At 35.1% G+C, this 24234-nt stretch overlaps 2 protein-coding genes and 1 long non-coding RNA gene across 4 annotated transcripts; 1 reads left to right on the top strand and 2 right to left on the bottom strand.

Annotated features, from left to right (window-relative positions):
* Positions 1–1796: 1796 nt before the first annotated feature.
* LOC110940220 (probable xyloglucan endotransglucosylase/hydrolase protein 23) lies at positions 1797–3019 on the top strand. The gene is made up of 3 exons (XM_022181776.2): positions 1797–2140; positions 2222–2415; positions 2505–3019. Exons 1-3 carry the CDS (start codon positions 1871–1873, stop codon positions 2905–2907), a joined length of 867 nt encoding a protein of 288 aa, XP_022037468.1. The 5' UTR covers positions 1797–1870; the 3' UTR covers positions 2908–3019.
* Positions 3020–3168: 149 nt separating this feature from the next.
* On the bottom strand, positions 3169–8951 carry LOC110940219 (calmodulin-binding protein 60 D). 2 transcript variants are annotated; one of them, XM_022181773.2, is made up of 9 exons: positions 8757–8950; positions 8413–8624; positions 7158–7233; positions 6880–6941; positions 5380–5873; positions 5122–5282; positions 4432–4635; positions 4116–4350; positions 3169–4014 (listed from the first exon to the last, which is right to left on the bottom strand). In XM_022181773.2, the coding sequence occupies exons 2-9, from the start codon at positions 8523–8525 to the stop codon at positions 3425–3427; spliced, it is 1935 nt and encodes a 644-aa protein (XP_022037465.1). In that variant the 5' UTR covers positions 8526–8624; positions 8757–8950; the 3' UTR covers positions 3169–3424. The 2 variants fall into 2 exon arrangements, with proteins under 2 accessions (XP_022037465.1, XP_022037466.1); XM_022181774.2 differs by having other exon boundaries at positions 3222–4014; positions 8413–8620; positions 8757–8951.
* Positions 8952–22198: 13247 nt separating this feature from the next.
* LOC118492320 lies at positions 22199–23287 on the bottom strand. The gene is made up of 3 exons (XR_004893195.1): positions 22963–23287; positions 22790–22895; positions 22199–22239 (listed from the first exon to the last, which is right to left on the bottom strand). It is a non-coding gene; the product is annotated as an uncharacterized LOC118492320 (long non-coding RNA).
* Positions 23288–24234: the final 947 nt, after the last annotated feature.

Genomic DNA, 24234 nt, shown 5'->3' with positions numbered 1-24234 from the left:
CCATTTACCCGATCATTGAAAAGATGTGAGTGGTTTATGATGGTAATATCATTATGTGAACCTGGCATACCGAAGAACGCATGCCATATCCAAAGATCTTGGGACGCAACCGCTTCAAGCATGATGGCTGGCACCCCGTGAAATCCACTAGTGTGAGCGCCTTGCCATTGGGTAGGACAAAGTTTCCAGGGCCATTTCATACAATCTAAACTACCTAGCATCCCGGTAGCCCATGATAATCAGCGTGATGATCCAATATTTGTTGCATGTCACTGAAGGAGGGCTTTCTCAAATATCTTTTCGTATAAAGTTCTAGAATACACAAACAAAAGTTATGAAGAATTTCTCTAGCTACACGTGCAGACATTTTTAAATAGTCATCCATAATGTCCGAACTATTGCCGTACGCTAACTGCCTAAGTGCGGCCGTGACCTTTTGCCACGTACTAAATCCTAATTGCCCGGTTACATCGGGTTTTTGTTGGAAATAATCATATTTCTCCTCAAGATCTCTAGATATTCTTAAAAATAAGTTTCTACTCATACGAAAACGACGCCTAAACATTTTTTCATCATACTTAGGTTCCGCTGAGAAGTAATCGCTTACCAACAAATCGTTAGCGGTGTGCCGTTCACGAGCGATGTACCTCCTCCTCCGTTTAGGTTTTTGAGTCTCTTCCTCATCATCTTCGTCTTCCACGATAGCTTCACCACCGCCGCGATCGTTTGTAGAAATATTTCCGCACCATCGTAAGATAATGATGACGATTCACTATAACTTGAAGAACTCATGGTAATATTGTGTTTTATGTGTTTGATATTGTGTGAGAAAAATGTTAAATGTTGTAAGTATATATATAGGAAAAAAGATTTTTTTTTTTAAACTAGCCCCCAACGGCTAGCCCAACGGCTACTTTGAATGGGCCACTCAGCAACCGCCATGTCACCTTGCTCCCCCGCCCCACGCCCGGCTTGAAACCCAAGCCCCAAGGGCCACGCACCAAACCCAAGCCCACCCGGGGTGGTGCCTTGGGCGTTTTCCCCCAACCCACGCCCAAACCCCCGCCCCATACCTCACGGCCTAACTTTAAGTTTTTAAGAAAAGCTCCTATTCAATAAAAAGTCTTGTTTGGTTGAAGGTGCTTGAAGCTTTTAGGTTAGGAGCTTGAAGCTTTTGGTTGAACGCTCCTACTAGTAGCGTTTAGAAGGAGCTACAACCTTTTAGGGAAAAAATATTTTTTTTTAACCACTAAAGATAATGAACTTTTTAATGAAAAAACTTTTTAACTTTTTAGTTATGTCCATTTGGTCATTTTATACATTTTATCAAAAGCTCAAGCTACTCTGCCAAACACCAAATATATCTAAAAAACTACAACTACTAGCTAACAGCTAACAGCTTCCAGCCACTAGCTAACAACTTCCACCCACCAACCATCAGCTACTTTTGTCAAACATACTCATAATTAGGCTGCGAAGTATAGTTAGAGCCCTCTAAGGACTCTATTGCCTTTTACACCGGTATATATTATAGCCCCCCAATAACACAAACACCCCCCCACCCCCTAAAAAGTTGAAGTGGGCATCAATATAGCCCCATTATTGACGTCCTTACTATAGAAGAGGGCGGTGCTATTGATGATTTTTTACTAAGATGGACAAAATTTACTTATAAAATTCTTGCAGCTTCCAGAATTCCAGCTGTAGACAACCACTATCCTCTCACTTAATTCACCAACTAAACAATTTAAACCACTATTATTTAACACCACCTTCCTACAAACTTCCCCCCGCGTACGAAGCACCTATAAATATCAAACCATCCACCATTTCTATCATCACTTCAACTTCAACAAAAAACCATAATCCAATGGCTTTCATCTCTTCTACAGTTTCCTTTCTACTCTTCATATCTCTATCAGCTTCTTCTTCACTTGTCTCTGCCAACTTCTATGACGAGTTTGATATCACTTGGGGCGATGGTCGCGGTAAAGTGATTAACCCCGACCTCTTAACGCTCTCCCTCGACAAATCATCCGGTTCCGGCTTCGAGTCAAGAAACGAGTACTTGTTCGGGAAAATCGATATGCAGCTCAAGCTTGTTCCTGGCAACTCTGCTGGCACTGTCACTGCCTACTATGTAAGTAACGTTTTATATAATCATAAATATAAACAGTTTATGTTTATGTTCTCGTAATAATTTAGTGTTATGTTATTACAGTTGTCTTCGAAAGGGTCCAACTGGGACGAAATTGACTTCGAGTTCTTGGGAAACTTGAGTGGTGATCCTTACATTTTACATACAAATGTGTTTAGCCAAGGTAAAGGTAACAGAGAGCAGCAGTTCTACCTGTGGTTCGACCCGACTGCCGATTTCCATACATATTCCATCCTTTGGAACCCTCAACGTATCATGTAAGTGGCTTTTCATGTATGAAACTATCTCTTGGTTTCTCTGTTAACCAACTATTTTATTTTACTGATAATTGTGTTTCGGTTTTCAGATTTTCGGTTGATGGAACACCCATTAGAGAGTTCAAGAATGCCGAATCGACTGGGGTGCCGTTTCCTAAAGACCAGCCGATGAGGATACACTCTAGCTTATGGAATGCGGACGACTGGGCCACCAGGGGTGGGCTTGTGAAGACTGATTGGAGCCAAGCTCCTTTCACTGCTTCCTACAGAAACTTCAAGGCGGATGCTTGTGTTGTGGCTTCTGGGAAGTCGTCTTGCGGTGGCTCTGCAGCGTCTTCTGCCGGCAATAATCAAGCGTGGTTGTCGGAGGAGTTGGATAATACAAAGCAGGAGAGGCTGAGATGGGTGCAGAAGAACTACATGATCTACAACTACTGCTCTGATTCCAAGAGATTTCCACAAGGTTTTCCTCCAGAGTGCAATGTGGCATAAGGAAAATTTGTTAATACTATATTGTTTGATGTCTTTAAGATAAAAAAAAAAATTGAATGATTTATTCATATTCATTGTAATTAGTTATCATTAATAAAGATGAGTTTTTACATATGCTCCTTAATTTGAATTGTGGATTTGTGGGTTGATGACATGAATTCTTACACATCTTTTATGGTTCTTCTTAATCACCAAAACACTTCTGTTACCACATGACTAACTATATGTCTTCTTAGTGGGTCAAATAAGCAAGGTCATAGGGAAACACATCGTTACTATCATTACATTCTTCCCTGTTTTTCAAACAAGTAAACTGTCACAAACCAAAATAATTATACAAGGAAAATGAAAAAATATCAGGAATATCATATGTATCTGAGTTGGTCATCTCTTCAAGAAATAGATTTGTTAAATTGAACTTCTTACTATACATAAACAAGCAAAGCCGAATTACCATTCCTAGAAAGCCCCTAAAATTTACTTCAATCACATAGGTTGAATAAAATGCACCGGATTTTCATTCATCATCTTCTAACTCTACAATCTGCGCCCGTCTTTCAGCAGCCTTTTTCCTGACGAAAAACCCCCACCGCATCGCCGCCTTTATCTTCAGCCAACCAACTACCGCCTTCCCGGATCGACCACGATCCTCATCAAAATCGAAATTCGGAGCCGGTGACTGCATAAACGACGGAAAAGAAAACCCGTCTTCCGCCACGTTACTGCTATGACCACCGCCCATGCTGAACAGCCTAAGTAGTTGTTGCATATCTTCATTCTCAAGCATCTCGTGACTTCTCATGCGGATCTCCTCCTCGGACATGAAATCCCCGACCCCTTTGTCCCGGCTGTTGTGGGACCAGTCTTCAAATGGGTTCATATTGGGCTGCTGCTGAACGGGTGTGTTCACAGGCTGGAACGATGACGATGATGATTGTGGAGGACCGAGAGCTAGCCCAGATCTATTATCATACCCGTTGTTTTGTATCTGCTGAGAATTGCCAATGTGGCGACCGTTTGAAGCAAAATTAATGTCGTACTGACCATGTTCATTGGCATCCACAAGTGGCCCAGTTTGGTACATATTATCCAGATTGTTGTTATAACCTGAACCGAAATGATAAACAGATATTAATCAAATGACAGATATTAATAATTTAATACTCCAAATGCGTATACAAGAAAGATGTTATGTGTTGGTATGTTACCTCCTAATAGCAGATTCGAATCAACAGAGGCGGGCTCAGAGGGACCCACAACAGGATGACGTGGCGGCAGTAGCTGATTATTAGATCTCTGATAATCTATTGAACCCGTTGAATAATCATTCCGAGTTACACCCAACCGTTTAGGCTGCTTGAAGTTCACAAGTGACTTGCCATCATACTCTACAACTTGGTTCCAGTTATCATATGCTTTCTTAACCAATGCATCTACATATACCTACAACACGAAAATTGAACTCAAGAAATAATATACAAATGGTTAAAAAAATAATTTAAACGTAATGCAAGTAGCAAAAACCTTCTGGCCATCAGAAAGAGAATCAGCTGATTGATATTGGTCACCAGCAATAAGACCTCTTAGCTCATAGATATTATTGAAAACGACACCGACATTTCTGTTATCCTCGGGATAATATACGTAAAGCTTGGTACTCAGTACACATGTTTTTGCATGCTCTATCAAAGCCTCCCACATCTTATTTGACATGCCACTTCCAAGAATCTAAATTAAATAATAAAACAATTAATAATAATAACACCACGAGTTAACTACCATTTTCAAATTAGTACCATTTCCGTCCCTCACATTCTTGAAACGTGCTACTTTAGTCCAAAAAGTTATCATCCGTTAAGTTTGTCTGTTTAACGAGAGGTAAAAACGTCATTATACATTATTATTTGAGTTACCGGCCATTAAACAAACAAAATTAACAGACGTCGGATGTTAATTTTGTTGTTAACTCAAATAAAAATGTGCAATGACCTTTTTACCCCTCATGAAACAGACAAAATTAACAGACGTTAACTTTTTGGACTGAAGTAGCACATATAAAAAAATGTCAGAGACGAAAATGATACAAATTTGAAATTTGGCCTAAACCGGCATAATCGGACAAATCACAGGGACAAAAATGGCAGTCAACTCTAGCAACGATAATTACACATAGAAATAAATAATATAACGCAATAAATCATAGTAAGTACTTACATTACGTAGTTTTTGGGAATCCCGCACTACGAGGCGAAGAAAATCTTCAACTGTGAAAATCCCAGCACTATTCAGCCTCTTGTGGAATGATCCATCCTTGCCGATTTTCTCCAATCGCCATACCTCATCGTTTAAAGTAGGTGGGTAGTGTTTCTTGTACACTGTCAACGAGAAGAATAATAAAATAAAGAAAAACGTGTCAAAATGTTTTTTTTTTCTCTCTTTTTTTAATTAAAATGAACCAACAGTCCAACATACATTCTCCTCGATGATCTTTAACGGTGAAAGCTTCGGTCTTAGCTTCACGAACACGAATCCCTTCACAGAACCCCGAGGCAACCTTTAAACCGAGCCGAAACTTCCTGCTTCTAATCCAACTTGAATTGTCGGTAAAGGTCAACTCCCCTAAAGTCCCAACACCTTCTTTGAGAACAACCTGCAAGTCACCGGTCAACAATGGTCTTTTTCCTTCACGTTCTTTAACAACATGGCTTTCGAATTCTTCTTCGGTCCAGCCTTCATCATCCTCGTTGTTGAAATCACCTTCTAGAACCACAATGTCTAGTTTTATTGATGACTCGGGTCCTGATGTAACAACATGACCCGTATTGGCATCGATTAAGACAATGTGAATAGCTGCACCCTGTTCCCCTTCGACTTTTCCTCCAGTGAAGAGCGGTAAAGACATCCTCGATCTGAAGTGGAGCTGCAGATTTCTACCGTCTGGCCCTTCAATACGCTTAGGTGATGACCTAAAATGCACCAAAAACAATCGGATTGAAGTTTTGAACTAAAAGCTTATTATTAAGAATAAAATGCCATTTTCGTCCCTGACTTGGTTTTAAATTGCGTGATGCGCTCCGATGCGTTTTGTCCAAAAATCTGATGCGTGATGCGTGATGCGCGCGCATCACGTATGTGATGCGTTCTTTATAAAAAAATAGTTAAAAATTATTTATACATAAAAACTTATAAAAACATACTTAAAGTAAAACAACTGACGTAATTAGAAGATAAGAGGTGTTTTTTGGTTCAAATCAAGCATACTAAGATGTTAATTATGGAAAAAACCGAACACAGTTCATAAAATCTGGAAAAAAGCAAAAGAAACAATGTTGCGTGCATCAGAGCGCATTATGCGAAATGCGTGCAATATTCTCGCATCACGTAAACGCATCGCATCAGCTGTTGCGATGCGCTCTCATTAGTGCATCGGGCGCATCACGCATTATGCGCGCATTTTAAAACCAAGTCCCTGAGATTTGGCCAGTTTTGCAACTTTCGTCCAAAGGTTTGTTTTTCCACATTTGGATTCAAAAGGTATGAAATCTTGCCATTTTCATCGGGCTCGTTAACTCAATCCATTTTTCTCCGTTAGGTCAAAGGTATTTCCGTCTTTTTTGCTAACTTAAAGGGCAATTCGATCTTTTTCACTTTATGTAAAAATACCAAATACCCCTGAAAAAGACCGAATTGCCCTTTGAGTTAACAAAAAAAACGGAAATACCCCTTTTGGATCCAGATACGGAAAAAGAAACCTTTGAATGAAAGTCGCAAAACTGGCCAAACCTCAGGGACGAAATGGCATTTACTCTATTATCAATATTATACAGCATGGATTATCTAAAGGCGCTGTAGATGAAATGGTACAAAAATAGTGAGGATGACTACCATGACGTCTTGAATTTATCACATAAATATGCATATTTTGTATACAAGTGAATGATCAATCATATACAAAAAAGAAATTCTACAAACCTTCCATTAGTTACCCGTGCAGGGCCTAGTTTTGCTAACGCTCGCTCCACCTCCTCACTAACCTGTTCAGAAAATGGCTTGTGAGCGTAAAAGATGTGCACAAAACTATCTTCAAAAGCTTCAGAAAAAACAGTCTTTCAAATGCAAAAATAATTGAACATTAAAAGACAATAGCTTCATTAAGTCGGGATATACATGTAAACACTCCTGCTAATTTGCATCGACTTTATAATATAAACAAATATAAAAAAATAGAAATGTAAAAGGCGGCAACTTACAACTCTGCGAAGAATAGGTTCCAAGGATGAGCAAAGCTTTTGAAGACTGTCCACCTTCAAAGCTTCCACAATTACACTGCATAAATAGTTATGTTTACATCATAAGAGTTCCTTTCTTCACAATTAGCACAAGCAAAAACTTGATATTAAATCGATTATGAAAAAGAAAACTTGAGATAAGATTTGGTAGTTACTTACACATCAACAACCTACGAATGAGAAAAACAACCTTTAAGAGGGCACTAGTTCACTTTGGCGTAAAATAAGAATCACAAATCAACTAGGCTAATTTTAGCTTTTTTTAATGGCCAACTAAATCACCGGATAAGCATCCTGGGATGCCCTCAATCGAGCAAATGCGCCCCCTCCTCCATAACGGTCAGAGTTGGATGCATACCCGAGCCACCAGTTCCGGGGAAAACCCGCTGCCCGAAGGCCCACTGCGGTAAAACCCGGTTCGGCTCGGTTTCGAACTGGCGACCTCTAGAGAGGCCTAGTGCTAAACTTCATTGCCACCACCAATGTCCTTCAAAGTGATGCTAGTGGAACTTATTACAGTTTTCTGACAGTTTTTTGGTCAGAATTAGCACAAATAAAACCAAATTAACATGTGTGGACTGGAATGTTGTTTTAATATTTGAGTGGCCTTAAGTGTAGCCTTTTGAATACTTTAGTGGTGCCTACGTATACCTACTATGGAATAAGCAACCAAGTTTGCTCGGTAATCACATTCAAAGACATCTTGCATTGATCAAACGTAAAGTATATGTAGTGAATAAATGTTTTAAGCAGTGGCGAAGCTTGAAAATTTCCACCGGGGGGTCGGAAGTCACCGAACCTAAAAAGTCTATATAAGTAAACTTTTTTTTTTTTATAAAACCGGGGGTCGAAAACGTATATACCTATAAAATTCTATATGAAACGTACATACATAACACTGCTGAGCGAAAAGTTCGGGGGTCGCAAGAGGAAAACTATACTCCAAAACCCAACCCAACGCAAAAACAGAACATCAAGAACAAACTTCATATATCGAAAAGCAAAGATACCTGAACACCCAAGAACATAACATAATCCAACATAAACAATGAACTTTACTAGCACCCACCCCAAAACAAACCAAACCAAAATCCAACAAAATAATAACACCTAACTCAAATACACCAACACATTAAACAACATAATAATCAACAATTCACCTAACTCCAAATTACTAAACAAGATCTCAATAACAAACCAACAAACACTTCCTTACCTGGCTAAAGCCGGCCGCTTCCGCTCCGGCTGCTGCTGCTCATCTTCCCCCTCCAATCCCCTCTTCCCCCTCTCCCTAATCGAATTCATCCTCTCCATATTCCTCGTATGCATTATCTTACACCAAAATCACAATCCACAACAATATCCCGTCAACCGAAACCCTAAAAACCGTTTCTCCGGTCAAAGATCCACTGTACGAACAAACCCTAACTTGAAAATTAAATTCAGTAGACGCCGATTAATGAAAATTTGAAAATTGAAATTGAAATTCAATCAATTAATGAATTAGTGATGATGAGTATATATAGGTGTAACAGAATTATGAAAAGTGGACCGAATTACCTGTGAGATTTACAAGTCGGGAGTGGTTTCTCTCTCACTAGAAACGGACACAGTTAGTGGGGGTCTAATGAAGTCTTCTATGACGACTGACGAGTGTCGTAAGCTGTATTGCTTTTGCTTTTAGAATTTTTTTTGGGTGAAGGCGGTCGGGGGTTTTGGGCCGTTGGATCTGAGAGGTGAACCGTACTATGACACGTCAGATGGCTCGGCTGGCCGGTCTTGAGTTGAGTGCCGTCTCAAGGAGCTTCAGCCATCAAGGTGTTTTTTACGCATGTTAAAGATATGTTTATTTATAGATCTACTTTTAGGTTATCTTTGGAGTTAAATTTCATTTTAGTATCGTATAATGTGTGTCATTTTAACGGTTTAATTTAAAAGTTTTATTTTTCATATGTGCGTTTAAAAAGGTTTAATCGTTGCCATTTTATTATACTGAATTGACTTTATTCATTATTTCTGTTAACGAGAAAGACAATTCGGTCATTTTATATGGCCGAATTACCCTTCTTGTTAACAGAATTACATATAAAATGACCGAATTGCCCTTTTCGTTAACATAAAAAATGGATGAAGTTAACCTAGTGGACTAAAGTGGCAACGGTGAAACCTTTTTGGACCCACAAATGAAAAATAAAATGTTTGAACTAAACTGCCAAAATGGCTCAAACCATAGAGACTAAAATGGCATTTAACTCATCTTTTTATCTATATCTATAACCATGGTTGTAATAGTGTTCGTGTAATGACACTTTTGATCACATTAATTAATTGGGATTCCAATTCCATCAAATTATGTGAACCAAACATGTTAAGTGATGGAATTCAAATTCCAATTTTCTTAAATTCCATTGAATTCCTGCGAACCAAACACCCCTTAGTATTCTTACATGCAACTATGCAAGAAGAAGAATCAAAAGAAAAGGTATTTCACATAAATAAGCTCTATCAAGTAATTATAGTCAATGGACTTTAAGTTAAAAACAGTTCTGCTTAGCTGACAGAAGTTCAAGGTAGGGGAACCTCAACATTCGAGCACAGGTGTAAAATTAGACATGCTATGTGGAAGACAATTGGCTAAAGCATAACCCATCTTCGTCGGATTCCGCCACTCGCCACACTACCTACATGTACACCCCACACTGCATCCCCTTGCTTAACAACTTTAATATGTGACTGTATCGTTCTCGTTGATGCCTCTTGTCATTCCACCGTCGCGAAACTTTGTTGGCGGAAGCTACAATCTTTGTCCTGTAATAGCAATCGATAATACATATACACAAAATTTTTTTTAATCAAACCAAAAATGCACTTGAATGTGGAACCAACGTCTTGCATAAATGTCAGGTGAGGATGTGTGCATTAGGCTCAAATTGACATGTCATCCCGGGCTCGCGAACACTACAAACCTATTCAATTCCTCGAGGGTCCGGCATTCCCATACCTGCATTCCATTTATTTCATTCTCAATAGTAACATGGTTAGGAGTACGTAATCTCAAACATATTGAAAACCCACATCTTCACGTATACGTATACCAGTGATCTACAATCATTAGATTACAACACGTGTACACATTTTCATATATCTAAGTACATTCATACATATCTCATTCATATGCACGTACATACAAGTTCACACGACTTACACACGCTACAGTTCCATATCTACATACATACATACATACAAGTCACATTCACCTATTTGTAAGTTGAGCCTTATCTATAAACATATCAACACAAATCAATGCAATTACAAAAAAAAAAAAAAAAAAAAAAAAAAAACATAACCGACTAACTTCCAACAAACATGATGAACATTCAGCAACATAATGAACATTCCATTAACACGATGAACATTCAGCAACATAATGAACATTCCATTAACATGATGAACATTCAGCAACATAATGAACATTGCATTAACACGATGAACATTCCATTAACACGATGAACATTCAACAACATAATGAACATTCCATTAACACGATGAACATTCAGCAACATAATGAACATTCCATTAACACGATAAACATTCAGCAACAGAATGAACATTCCATCAACATAATGAACATTCCATTAACACGATGAACATTCAGCAACATAATGAACATTCCATTAACACGATGAACATTCAGCAACATAATGAACAATCCATTAACACGATGAACATTCAGCAACATAATGAACATTCCATTAACACGATGAACATTCAGCAACATAATGAACATTCCATTAACATGATGAGCATCCAGCAACATGATGAACATTCCATTAACACGATGAAACTATCATCTTCATTTACATTAAGGATAGACGAAGTTCATATGAACTTACCTTGGTACTTACCCTTACCCGTAAATTCTTACTTGGTTCCCTATATACAACATACCAAACTTAATTTATAAATAAGAAGTGATTCTGGAAATCACTTACCTTAAGTGTCCGTATTCGCATCCGTTTCCTCACCTCCTTTTGACCTGTTAGCCTTCCATGCTTCCATCTATCTTGACATGATCCCTATACTTTCATGTCATCGCATTCACATTCTTGTTAGCATACATGATTGTACATATTAACGATCATATCAAGTTCATGTTTCACATTTGACTTTCATTAGTCAATTCCAACAAGCATAAGGCATATTTCCACAAGTCAATCTTTTCAAACTCATATAATTCATCACGTCATCACATATAACACATATGGATATAACACGCATCATATGACTTTCTATAATATTACAAGTGTGACAAAAGTCTAACATTCCTACTTATGCACAGTTGACTTTCAGAAAGTCAACAATTTATCATATGAACTTTCGAGTTAACCTCATACATCCATGTCATTATAGTAGACCATACTAATGACACTATATACATTTCATACTCACGATACAATAAGCATACAACCACATGATCATCTACTTATATGCACACACCAAACATATTCAATTCCGTTCATTCTAGTAACATAATTCTACAACTAACACCATGATATATGCTTAACAACCCAATATCATTCTAACTTCATCATGTTCTAATGATCTCATATGCTTCACATTTAGAGTACTTTTACTTATCAATTTTGATTAAGCAATTATTCAAACATGTAGTAAACATCATACCACTCTAACATAGAGTACAATATTCTAATGCATACTTTTACCAAATAACATGGCCAACCAAATCCTACATGAATTCCATCTAAAAAAAGATTTCTCATGTTTACTTATCATCAAATACATCATATCCCCATATTATACGATTTCATCCATTGCTTGCATACCATTTCATCTATTAATCTCACCTAGGAATTTCATCAAACACTTGGTGTGCATGCCACAATTTATGCATAATGCAAGTGTTTCATACTTTACTTCCTACTTCATGCTTTCATTCATCAATTAACACAAAAACATCAACAAATTCATATCACATTCATACTTTACTTCCTACTTCATGCTTTCATTCATCAATTAACCATGTGTATTACACAGATTAAATAAATGTAATTTTTTATACTAAATACTAAAAAGCGCCGTATCTTTAAAAAACCCGTGTATAATCGGGTTGAATAAATCTACCAAATGAGAAAAAAATTACATCCTTAAAAACCCCGTATATTACACGTGTTGAATAGATCTAAAAAACAATTATATCTTTAAAAACCATGTGTATTACACAGATTAAATAAATGTAATTTTGTATACTAAATACTAAAAACGCCGTATCTTTAAAAAACCCATATATAATTGGGTTGAATAAATCTACCAAATGAGAAAAAAATTACATCCTTAAAACCCGTATAGTACACGTGTTGAATAGATCTAAAAAAGAGTTATATCTTTAAAACCATGTGTATTACACATATTAAATAAATGTAATTCGGTATATTAAATACTAAAAACGTCGTATCTTTAAAAAACCCGTGTATAGTCGGGTTGAAAAATCGACCAAATAATAAAAAAAATTATATCCTTAAAAACCCCGTCTATTACATGTGTTGAATAAATCTAATTTTACATAACAAATGATAAAAAAATTATATCTTTAAAAACTTCGTGTATTACACGGGTTATATAAATGTAACTTTGTATAGTAAATAAGAAAAGTTAAATTTTTAAAAACCCCACATTTTACACGAGTTGAATAAGTATAATTTTGTATACCAAATAATAAAAAAAGTTATATTTTTAATAAACTAAGATAAAATTTAATATTAATTTATTATTTATATATTTAATATAATATAAGTAGGAAAGAGAGGTATTTGTTTTAAAATATATTAAATTAACAATTTAGATTTGAGGATAATATTTTATTAAAGTATGAGAAGATTTAATATTAATTTATTATTTATTTATTTAGTTAATATAAAATACGTATATATATTTAAGGATGCCTTCAATGAATGACACGCGTCCAAAAGTTGGTTTCTTTTATTATACTAAATGATAAAAAAGTTATCTCTTTTAAAACTTCGTTTATTACACGAGTTATATAAATGTAACTTTGTATAGTAAATAATAAAAGTTAAATATTTAAAAACCCCGCGTTTTACACGAGTTGAATAAGTATAATTTTGTATACCAAATAATAAAAAAATTTATATTTTTAATATATTACGATAACATTTAATATTAATTTATTATTTATATATTTAATATAAGATAAGTAGGAAAGAGAGGGATTTGTTTTAAAAATATATTAAATTAACAATTTAGATTTGAGGATAATATTTTATAAAAGTATGATAAGATTTAATATTAATTTATTATTTATTTATTTAGTTAATATAAAAAGTATATATATTTGAGGATGTCTTCAATGAATGACACGTGTCTAAAAGTTGATTTCTTTTATTATAGTAAATGATAAAAAAGTTATCTCTATAAAAACTTCGTGTATTACACGGGTTATATAAATGTAACTTTGTATAGTAAATAATAAAAGTTAAAATTTTAAAAACCTCGCGTTTTACACGAGTTGAATAAGTATAATTTTGTATACCAAATAATAAAAAAAGTTATATTTTTAATAAATTAGGATAACATTTAATATTAATTTATTATTTATATATTTAATATAAGATAAGTAGGAAAGAGAGGTATTTGTTTTAAAAATATATTAAATTAACAATTTAGATTTGAGGATAATATTTTATTAAAGTATGATAAGATTTAATATTAATTTATTATTTATTTATTTAGTTAATATAAAATAAGTATATGTATTTGAGGATGCCTTCAACGAATGACACGTGTCCAAAAGTTGGTTTCTTTTATTATAGTAGATGATAAAAAAATTATCTCTTTAAAAACTTCGTGTATTACACGGGTTATATAAATGTAACTTTGTATAGTAAATAATAAAAGTTAAATTTTTAAAAACTCCGCGTTTTACACGAGTTGAATAAGTATAATTTTGTATACCAAATAATAAAAAAAGTTATATTTTTAATAAAGAGTTAATTACATAGTTAGTCCCTGTGTTTTGCACAAAATAACATACTTAGGTACTAATGGTTTAAAATCACCTTCTAGGTTATTAACTTTTCATTTTGTAACGTTTGGAGGTATTAAATTCTAGGGTATTAACATAGTTAGTCCCTGTGGTTTGCACAAAATAACATACTTGGGTACTAATAGAATGTGATTTTAAACCTACAAATAATGTTAATACCTCCAGACGTTATAAAATGAAAAGTTAATACCCTAAAATGTGATTTTAAACTATTTGTAACTAAGTATATTACTTTGTGCAAACCACAGGGACTAACTATGTAATTAACTCTTTAATAAATTAGGATAACATTTAATATTAATTTATTATTTATATATTTAATATATGATAAGTAGGAAAGAGAGGTATTTGTTTTAAAAATATATTAAATTAACAATTTAGATTTGAGGATAATATTTTATTAAAGTATGATAAGATTTAATATTAATTTATTATATATTTATTTAGTTAATATAAAATAAGTATATATTTGAGGATGCCTTCAATGAATGACACGTGTTTAAAAGTTGGTTTCTTTTATTATAGTAGATAGACTAGCCTAAGATCCCACGAGTTTCGCGGGTGGCTTTACACAAACATATAATATCTACCGGCATTGAAGCCTATGTAGATCATCATTTTTTTCTGGGCCTTTCCAAACTTAGGCTTCACGTCTAAGGGTTAAAACAGGTCCCAAACAGACAATACACGACCCTAACTGGTACAAACCCAAAACCGAACAGAGTGATCACTTCCCTCTCCAAAAACCAGTTACATACCAGTGAACCTTTAATAAATCAACGAAAGGTCAATGTTTTCATCTTTTGATTGACATCAAGTTTATATAAACATCAATATCTAAATTCTTATTTAAATTCATATTAATATACCCAGGGATGATATCTTTTGAAGGCCCACTACGACAAAAATATACCTTCGTTTTATCGCTTCAAGTTCAGCCCATGCTACAAAAGAAACACCGGTATTGATCCCAATTTGAAATAAAAGAAACATTCCACCCTTTAACATGTCTACAAAATATCTCGTTAAAATTTGAGAATGAAATCGAAATAATTGACATGTCTACAAAATATCTCACTAAAGTTTGAGAATAAAATCGAAATAATCATGCGATTAACTTATTTATAATCTTAAGACTAACTTATTTGTTATTCACGTTGGAATGTTACATAACTAATATCTCTAAGGAACTTGGATAGTGTTTGTATCCATTACAATGTTTATTAGTTTTATGCTTCCGGGATTTCGTACCGGTTTGATGCTTCCGGAGTTCCGCCATGGGTCGGGGTGTCACACTAACCGTGTGGCTAGTGAAAAGTCCTAAAATAATAGTTGATACGTATGTTGTGTAGCCTCATGGGCTATCCCTGAGGCTTCTTAGTGTTCTATACCATAACTATCACGCACCATCTTATGGACTATTCCTGATGTTTATTGGTGTTCCTTCACATATAAGTTTTCTCAAGTTCGCTCCCACTTATAGCATGTAAACAGGTTTCATTCACGGTTTAAATGCTTCAAAGTGAACGCATAAGTACTGTCCTTAAACGAAATATCGGCTAAAACCAACATAAAATTACCACACACTTTACAAAAAGATTATTGGGATTTCAAGTACTCATCAAAAGAAATATGGGATCACAAGTATTCAACAAAAGAAATCTAAAGTATTCATAAAATATTCACAAAAGGAATATTGTTATCTCAAGCATAGAAACCCAAAATATCAATTTTCTATTAAAAGAATTTATATGGGATCAAAAGTGTTCATAATGCAATTCATTCTATCTGATAGATCAACCAAGATGTATGTTCCTTCAAAAAAATTAAAAAATAGAGCAAACATATTCCTTATCTTCATAAATAATTGAAGTATTAACTTCACCTTTGGGTTCTTCAACAAAGTGGAAAGCCTTACCGAGCACTCAACCTGAGTTAATGTGCCCCGAACATCAATCAACAAAATCCACCACATATACCATCCTGGCTCCAACAGTGATACTTGAATCACCTAGACCCTTACTTTCCATCTCTATCCATTACTGTCCGCAAGCCATGCCCGACTGTTTAAGAATAATAAGAAGTTGCACTATGTTCAGTTACAATGTCAAGCACACTAAACCAATTATTTAAAGACATTTAAGAAAAAAATAGGCATCTTTTATAAATATTCAGATATGAACATGGTTTTGCATCCTGTACACATAAAAATTATGTCCTTTGCAAACTCCAACTGCGCGACGTTTAACTTCTAAGCACCTTTATTTCCTTCACCACACTTACTTGTCCATCTCGAAGAGAGAACGATACACAAATAAAAAATAAAATAAAAAAAATGTGATTAACTGAAAATATGCTACTGTAAACACTTCAGTTTGGTATTTGACAAACACGAACCTTCAGTATATTTCCTCTTTTTTTGTCGAGCACGAGTCCTCTAACCATGTATGTCTAGTCAAACAACCCATTTAGTAATCTCTGCAAAAACCAGTTGCAAAAATCAATTACAATGTCAAGCACACTGAACCAATTATTTAAAGATATTTAAGAGAAAAAGAGGCATCTTCTATAAATATTCAGATATGAACATGGTTTTGCATCCTGTACACATAAATATTATGTCCTTTGCAAACTCCAACTGCGCTACCTTTAACTTCTAAGCACCTTTATTTCCTTCACCACACTTACCTGTCCATCTCGAAGAGAGAACGATACACAAATAAAAAATGAAATAAAAAATGTAATTAACTGAAAATATGCTACTGTAAACACTTCAGTTTGGTATTTGACAGACAAACACGAACCTTCAGTATATTTCCTCTTTTTTTATTGAGCACGAGTCCTCTAACCATGTACGTCTAGTCAAACAACCCATTTAGTAATCTCTAAAAAATCCAGTAGCAAAAATCAGTTACAATGTCAAGCACACTAAACCAATTACTTAAAGACATTTAAGAGAAAAAGAGGCATCTTTTATAAATATTCAGATATGAATATGGTTTTGCATCTTGTACGTATAAATATTATGTCCTTTGCAAACTCCAACTGCGCTACGTTTAACTTTTAAGCACCTTTATTTCCTTCACCACACTTCACCACACTTACATGTCCATCTCGAAGAGAGAACGATACACAAATAAAAAATTAAATAAAAAATGTAATTAACTGAAAATATGCTAGTGTAAACACTTCAGTTTGGTTTTTGACAAACACGAACCTTCAGTATATTTCCTCTTTTCTTGTCGAGCACGAGTCGTCTAACCATGTATGTCTAGTCAAACGACCATTCCAGTAATCAAACGACCCATTTAGTAATCTCTGCAAAAACCAACTACGCTACGTTTAACTCCCAGCACCTCTATTTCCTTCACCACACTTACCTGTCCATCTCGAAGAGAGAACGATACACAAATAAAAAATAAAATAAAAAAATGTAATTAACTAAAATAGGCTACAGTAAACACTTCAGTTTGGTATTTGACAAACACGAACCTTCAGTATATTTCCTCTTTTTTGTCGAGCACGAGTCCTCTAACCATGTATGTCTAGTCAAACGACCATTCCCGTAGTCAACGACCCATTTAGTAATCTCTGCAAAAACTAACTGCGTTACATTTAACTCCCAACACCTTTATTTCCTTCACCACACTTACCTGTCCATCTCGAAGAGAGAACGATACACAAATAAAAAATAAAATAAAAAAATGTAATTAACTAAAAATATGCTACAGTAAACACTTCAGTTTGGTATTCGACAAACACGAACCTTCAGTATATTTCCTCTTATTTTGTCGAGCACGAGTCCTCTAACCATGTATGTCTAGTCAAACGACCATTCCTGTAGTCAAACGACCCATTTAGTAATCTTTGCAAAAACCAGCTGCGCTACATTTAACTCCCAGGTCCTTTATTTCCTTCACAACACTTCACCACACTTACCTGTCCATCTCGAAGAAAGAACGATACACAAATAAAAAATAAAATAAAAAATGCAGTTAACTAAAAATATGCTATTGTAAACACTTTAGTTTGGTATTTGACAAACACGAACCTTCAGTATATTAGTATATTTCCTCTTTTTTTGTCGAGCGCGATTCCTCTAACCATGTATGTCTAGTTAAACGACCATTCCAGTAGTCAAACGACAATTCAAAAGTGTTTCTTGTTGACTGATCGTCACAAGCTAATAAGACGGCTACCGTTGCAACAACGCATGGCCTATGTTCCATTAAATTAACTTCTGTAAATGCAAACAACTCAATCTTAAAGAGTAAATAAAACCAAGTTTACAGATCAAAATTCTAATCCAGCTTGGAGCCAATTGGAAGCTACAATCCTGACCAATCACCATCTAAATTCGAGCTTGACACAAGTGACTATACTGACCAATGTGTTTTTTTTCCTTACAGATGTCGGCTTTTATTCATAACCCACCTCATTATTCTGCTCATACGATTTTTGCAACAGTTAAGAGATAATAGTATAACATATAAACATATTAAAGGCAGTTGTTCTCAAACCTTTAATCACCTAACCAGTGCCTTACTCGAATTCAATTAGGCCCTCTCAAAGCTGGATTCCATCAGTAAGCTTTCCCAACACAATGGATGGCAACAAAAATGTTATCAGCCAGAACCATATGTATAAACGTAACTTGAAAAGCGGCCAATAATGTTCGTTCCGATTATTTTTGCTACAAAGAGCAAACGACCATGTATGTCTAGTCAAACGACCATTCCAGTAATCAAACGACCCATTTAGTAATTTCTGCAAAAATCAACTGTGCTACGTTTGACTCCCAGCACCTTTATTTCCTTCACCACACTTACCTGTCCATCTCGAAGAGAGAACGATACACAAATAAAAAATAAAATAAAAAAATGTAATTAACTAAAATATGCTATTGTAAACACTTCAGTTTGGTATTTGACAAACACGAACCTTCAGTATATTTCCTCTTTTTTTTGTCGAGCACGAGTCCTGTAACCATGTATGTCTAGTCAAACAACCATTCCCGTAGTCAATAACCCATTTAGTAATCTCTGCAAAAACCAACTGCATTACGTTTAACTCCCAGCACCTTTATTTCCTTCACCACACTTCACCACACTTATCTGTCCATCTCGAAGAGAGAACGATACACAAATAAAAAATACAATAAAAAATGTAATTTACTAAAAATATGCTACAATAAACACTTCAGTTTGGTATTCGACAAACACGAACCTTCAGTATATTTCCTCTTATTTTGTCGAGCACGAGTCCTCTAACCATGTATGTCTAGTCAAACGACCCATTTAGTAATCTTTGCAAAAACCAGCTAGGCTACGTTTAACTCCCAGGTCCTTCATTTCCTTCACAACACTTCACCACACTTACATGTCCATCTCGAAGAGAGAACGATACACAAATAAAAAATAAAATAAAAAAATGCAATTAACTGAAAATATGCAATTGTAAACACTTTAGTTTGGTATTTGACAAACACGAACCTTCAGTATATCAGTATATTTCCTCTTTTTTTGTTGAGCGCGATTCCTCTAACCATGTATGTCTAGTCAAACGACCATTCCAGTAGTCAAACGACAATTCAAGAGTGTTTCTTGTTGACTGATCGTCACAAGCTAATAAGACGGCTACCGTTGCAACAACACATGGCCTATGTTCCATTAAATTAACCTTTGTAAATGCAAACAACTCAATCTTAAAGAGTAAATAAAACCAAGTTTAAAGATCAAAATTCTAATCCAGCTTGGAGCCAATTGGAAGTTACAATCCTGACCAATTACCATCTAAATTCGAGCTTGACACAAGTGACTATACTGACCAATGTGTTTTTTTACCTTACAGATGTCGGCTTTTATTCATAACCCACCTCATTATTCTGCTCATGCGACTTTTGCAACAGTTAAGAGATAAAAGGTATAACATATAAACTTCAGTTTGGTATTTGACAAACACGAACCTTCAGTATATTTCCTCTTTTTTTGTCGAGCACGAGTCCTCTAACCATTTATGTCTAGTCAAACGACCATTCCAGTAGTTAACAACCCATTTAGTAATCTTTGCAAAAACCAACTGCGTTACATTTAACTCCCAGCACCTTTATTTCCTTCACCATACTTCACCACACTTACCTGTCCATCTCGAAGAGAGAACGATACACACATAAAAAATAAAATAAAAAAATGTAATTAATTAAAAATATGCTACAGTAAACACTTCAGTTTGGTATTCGACAAACACGAACCTTCAGTATATTTCCTCTTATTTTGTCGAGCACGAGTCCTCTAACCATGTATGTCTAGTCAAACGACCATTCCTGTAGTCAAACGACCCATTTAGTAATCTTTGCAAAAAACCAGCTGCACTACGTTTAACTCCCAGGTCCTTTATTTCCTTCACCACACTTCACCACACTTACCTGTCCATCTCGAAAAGAGAACGATACACAAATAAAAAATAAAATAAAAAAATGCAATTAACTAAAAATATGCTATTGTAAACACTTCAGTTGGTATTTGACAAACACGAACCTTCAGTATATTTCCTCTTTTTTTGTTGGGCACGAGTCCTCTAACCATGTATGTCTAGTCAAACGACTATTCCAGTAGTCAACGACCCATTTAGTAATCTCTGCAAAACCCAACTGTGTTACATTTAACTCCCAGCACCTTTATTTCCTTCACCACACTTCAACACACTTACCTGTCCATCTCGAAGAGAGAACGATACACAAATAAAAAATAAAATAAAAAAATGTAATTAACTAAAAATATGCTACAGTAAACACTTCAGTTTGGTATTCGACAAACACGAACCTTCAGTATATTTCCTCTTATTTTGTCGAGCACGAGTCCTCTAACCATGTATGTCTAGTCAAACGACCATTCCTGTAGTCAAATGACCCATTTAGTAATCTTTGCAAAAACCAGCTGCGCTACATTTAACTCCCAGGTCCTTTATTCCCTTCACCACACTTCACCACGCTTACCTGTCCATCTCGAAGAGAGAACGATACACAAATGAAAAATAAAATAAAAAAATGCAATAAACTGAAAATATGCTATTGTAAACACTTCAGTTTGGTATTTGACAAACACGAACCTTCAGTAAACATATTAAAGGCAGTTGTTCTCAAACCTTTAATCACCCAACCAGTGCCCAACTCGAATTCAATTAGGCCCTCTCAAAGCTGGATTCCATCAGTAAGCTTTCCCAACACAATGGATGGCACCAAAAATGTTATCAGCCAGAACCATATGTATAAACGTTACTTGAAAAGCGGCCAATAATGTTCGTTCCGATTGTTTTTGCTAAAAAGAGCACATGAATACGTATCCACCACTTAAGCCATTGGTTTCTTGCATGGATATATATATATATAGGGCTTCATCTCTGTGGCTTGTATTTAAGCATTTACCAAACATCATCTGGATTGCTTCGGGCCAACGACGCCACCAGTTTGTTCTCGTTTCCAAACAAAAACTTGTTCCCCTCATGCGCACAAAAGACAGCCATATGGTGGCCGAGCAACGATGTTTTGAAAACCATAGGACTTCCATATCTCTCCATTCTATTTCTCATGAATTTCTCCAGAGCTCCATGTCTTTGTGTACGGACGAACTCTATGGTTTCACCTAAAAACGACCATACGAAGCTTCCATGTGGCAGATTGTTATTGGTTGCTGGTTTTTTCCTATGGATTTGGAGGAAGAAGCATAGCACAATGAACAAAAAGAAAAGTTCTAGCAAAGTGGCTGCCATTGACAACTGGTAACTGCTATGAACTTGACCTTGATTAAGCTATATATATTTCTCATGAATTCAGTATCTCATGTTTCTTTTATCTCAAGCTTTCCTCTGCCATAGACATGTATATTTTTCTTTTACTTTTGAAAAATATACCTGTATATATATAGCTTAATGGCATTCCTTCATCATTTATTGCCTCGAATTGATCTACAAATTAATAAAATACAAATCAATCACCAATCTTGTGTGCATGTTAGTGATAATCAAACGTTACTTACTCATTAACACCTTCAATGTTAATCACATATTCACATCAAAATTCTTCATACAAAAAACTATCTAAACCCTAATTATAATCCTAACCCTAATTCAATTCAGATCAATACGTCAAAATTCACCGGTTTAAAGCAAAAATTTCGCAAATAGAATCCAAAATTCAATCCTAATCTGAACACAAACTGGAAATTTGATTTCTCAAATTTGACGAAATAACATACGAATTTGATAACCAAAAATGCAAATTTGGAGAGGGAAGAAGTGGGTTTTTATGCTACTGTTTGAAAATTAGGAATTTTGAGATGATGAAGAAGAAGACAACGATGAAGATTAATGGATGAATGTTGGCCCAAAAATCTATCGAGAAATAATTGAATGGGAAAATAAGGAATTGTAGATGAAATCATCAGCATCTATAGAAATTTTGGATTGAAAAAACAATTGAACAATTCAGATAAACATACCAGGATCAAGATCATACCGATGTAAATAAAATCTTCTGATGAAATCACCAACGTTGAAAACGCCAATGTCTATTACGGCTGAGAAATAGGGTTGGTGATTGTAAGGAATCGAGTGACAGAAACCTACATATGAACGAACAAAATCAAATATAAAAACAATCAAAATCAAACATATGAACGATGATCTAACCTTGATTTGAAGATTATTTTGAAGATATGCACCGTCTGCGGAGAAGAAAGTATTCGTCAAAAACCCTAATTCGATGTTCAAAAGCGACGGGATGAGATTTAGGTTTTCTGAAAAATCGCCATAAAGAGAGTAGATGACTATTAGGGTTTGAAGCGGAGCAGATGAAAGAATAGCGTGTGAGGAAAAGAAAGAAGAAGGAAAAGAAAAGAAGCGTGAATGTGGTTTTGGCGGTCAATAGAACAAAATAGGTATTAGTCTAATGCCAAGTGTCAACTAATAGGTTAAGATTATGACAAGTGGCTAAAAATTATTTTGTTTTATTAGAAGTAGTAGATTATGGTTATAGTCTTTATTTTTCATGCTACTTAACATTCTACGTTCTTGAAATTCTATTATGGAAATCTATTAGGTGGATGTAAAATTACATGTTTACCCTTAAAACAAAATAAAAACACAAATTTTATAAATAAACAACCCAAGCCTCCACCCCATGCTTTCTTTGTGGTCGCATCTATCCCTCCCCCTCTTCTAATCCTAACCATCGACTAGCAGCCCATTGTTGCACCACGTCCAAAATTTGTTACACTAAATGCACCAACTCCCACACTTTCCTTGTGATCGCTGACGTGTCGGAGTGTGTACAGATTTTTAATGTATTTTTAGTACCTTTTTACACTTGAATCAAGCATTAAATTTTTAAAACATGATATAAAACTATCACTCTCTACAACGCGCTAGGGCAAGTGTACCCATCGTTGGCGTCATATAGTGATGGTAAGATACCAAGGTCGTCCAAGGACACAAGAGCTTTTAATACTAGAATATCGTCGACGTCTAATCTAACCAAATATGGAGAAAATTTTTGTTTTTAAATAGGTATATATAAATAAAGAAATAAAGTAAATCAGATGTCACACCCCGAAATATCAGAGCTGGCGTGACTGGACCGGTATCTTCATTTCACAGCGGAAGCAAATACTCTAAGACTTCTAGAAATTGAACGCCTGCTAATTACTCGAATTCCCATGGGTTCTCCTATTCCTACCGTTCCATAGTTTTGAAAATGCAACCTGAGAAAGAACATATGAAAAATCAACATAAAGTTGAGCGAGTTCATAGTTTGTTTTGAAAAAGATTTTAAACAAATCTTTTTGTTTACCGGTTTAAAAGTTGTTGAAAAAATATAGTAAAATTATTTTCTTGGCATGATATAAGAAAAATTGTGGGTCTAGCCCACAAGAGTCTTTGTGCATTGCACGAGAGAGAATGGGC

Source organism: Helianthus annuus, chromosome 5 (genome assembly GCF_002127325.2).
Source record: "Helianthus annuus cultivar XRQ/B chromosome 5, HanXRQr2.0-SUNRISE, whole genome shotgun sequence".
NCBI classification, from domain to species: domain Eukaryota; kingdom Viridiplantae; phylum Streptophyta; class Magnoliopsida; order Asterales; family Asteraceae; genus Helianthus; species Helianthus annuus.
This window is presented reverse-complemented; position numbering and strand designations above follow the sequence as displayed.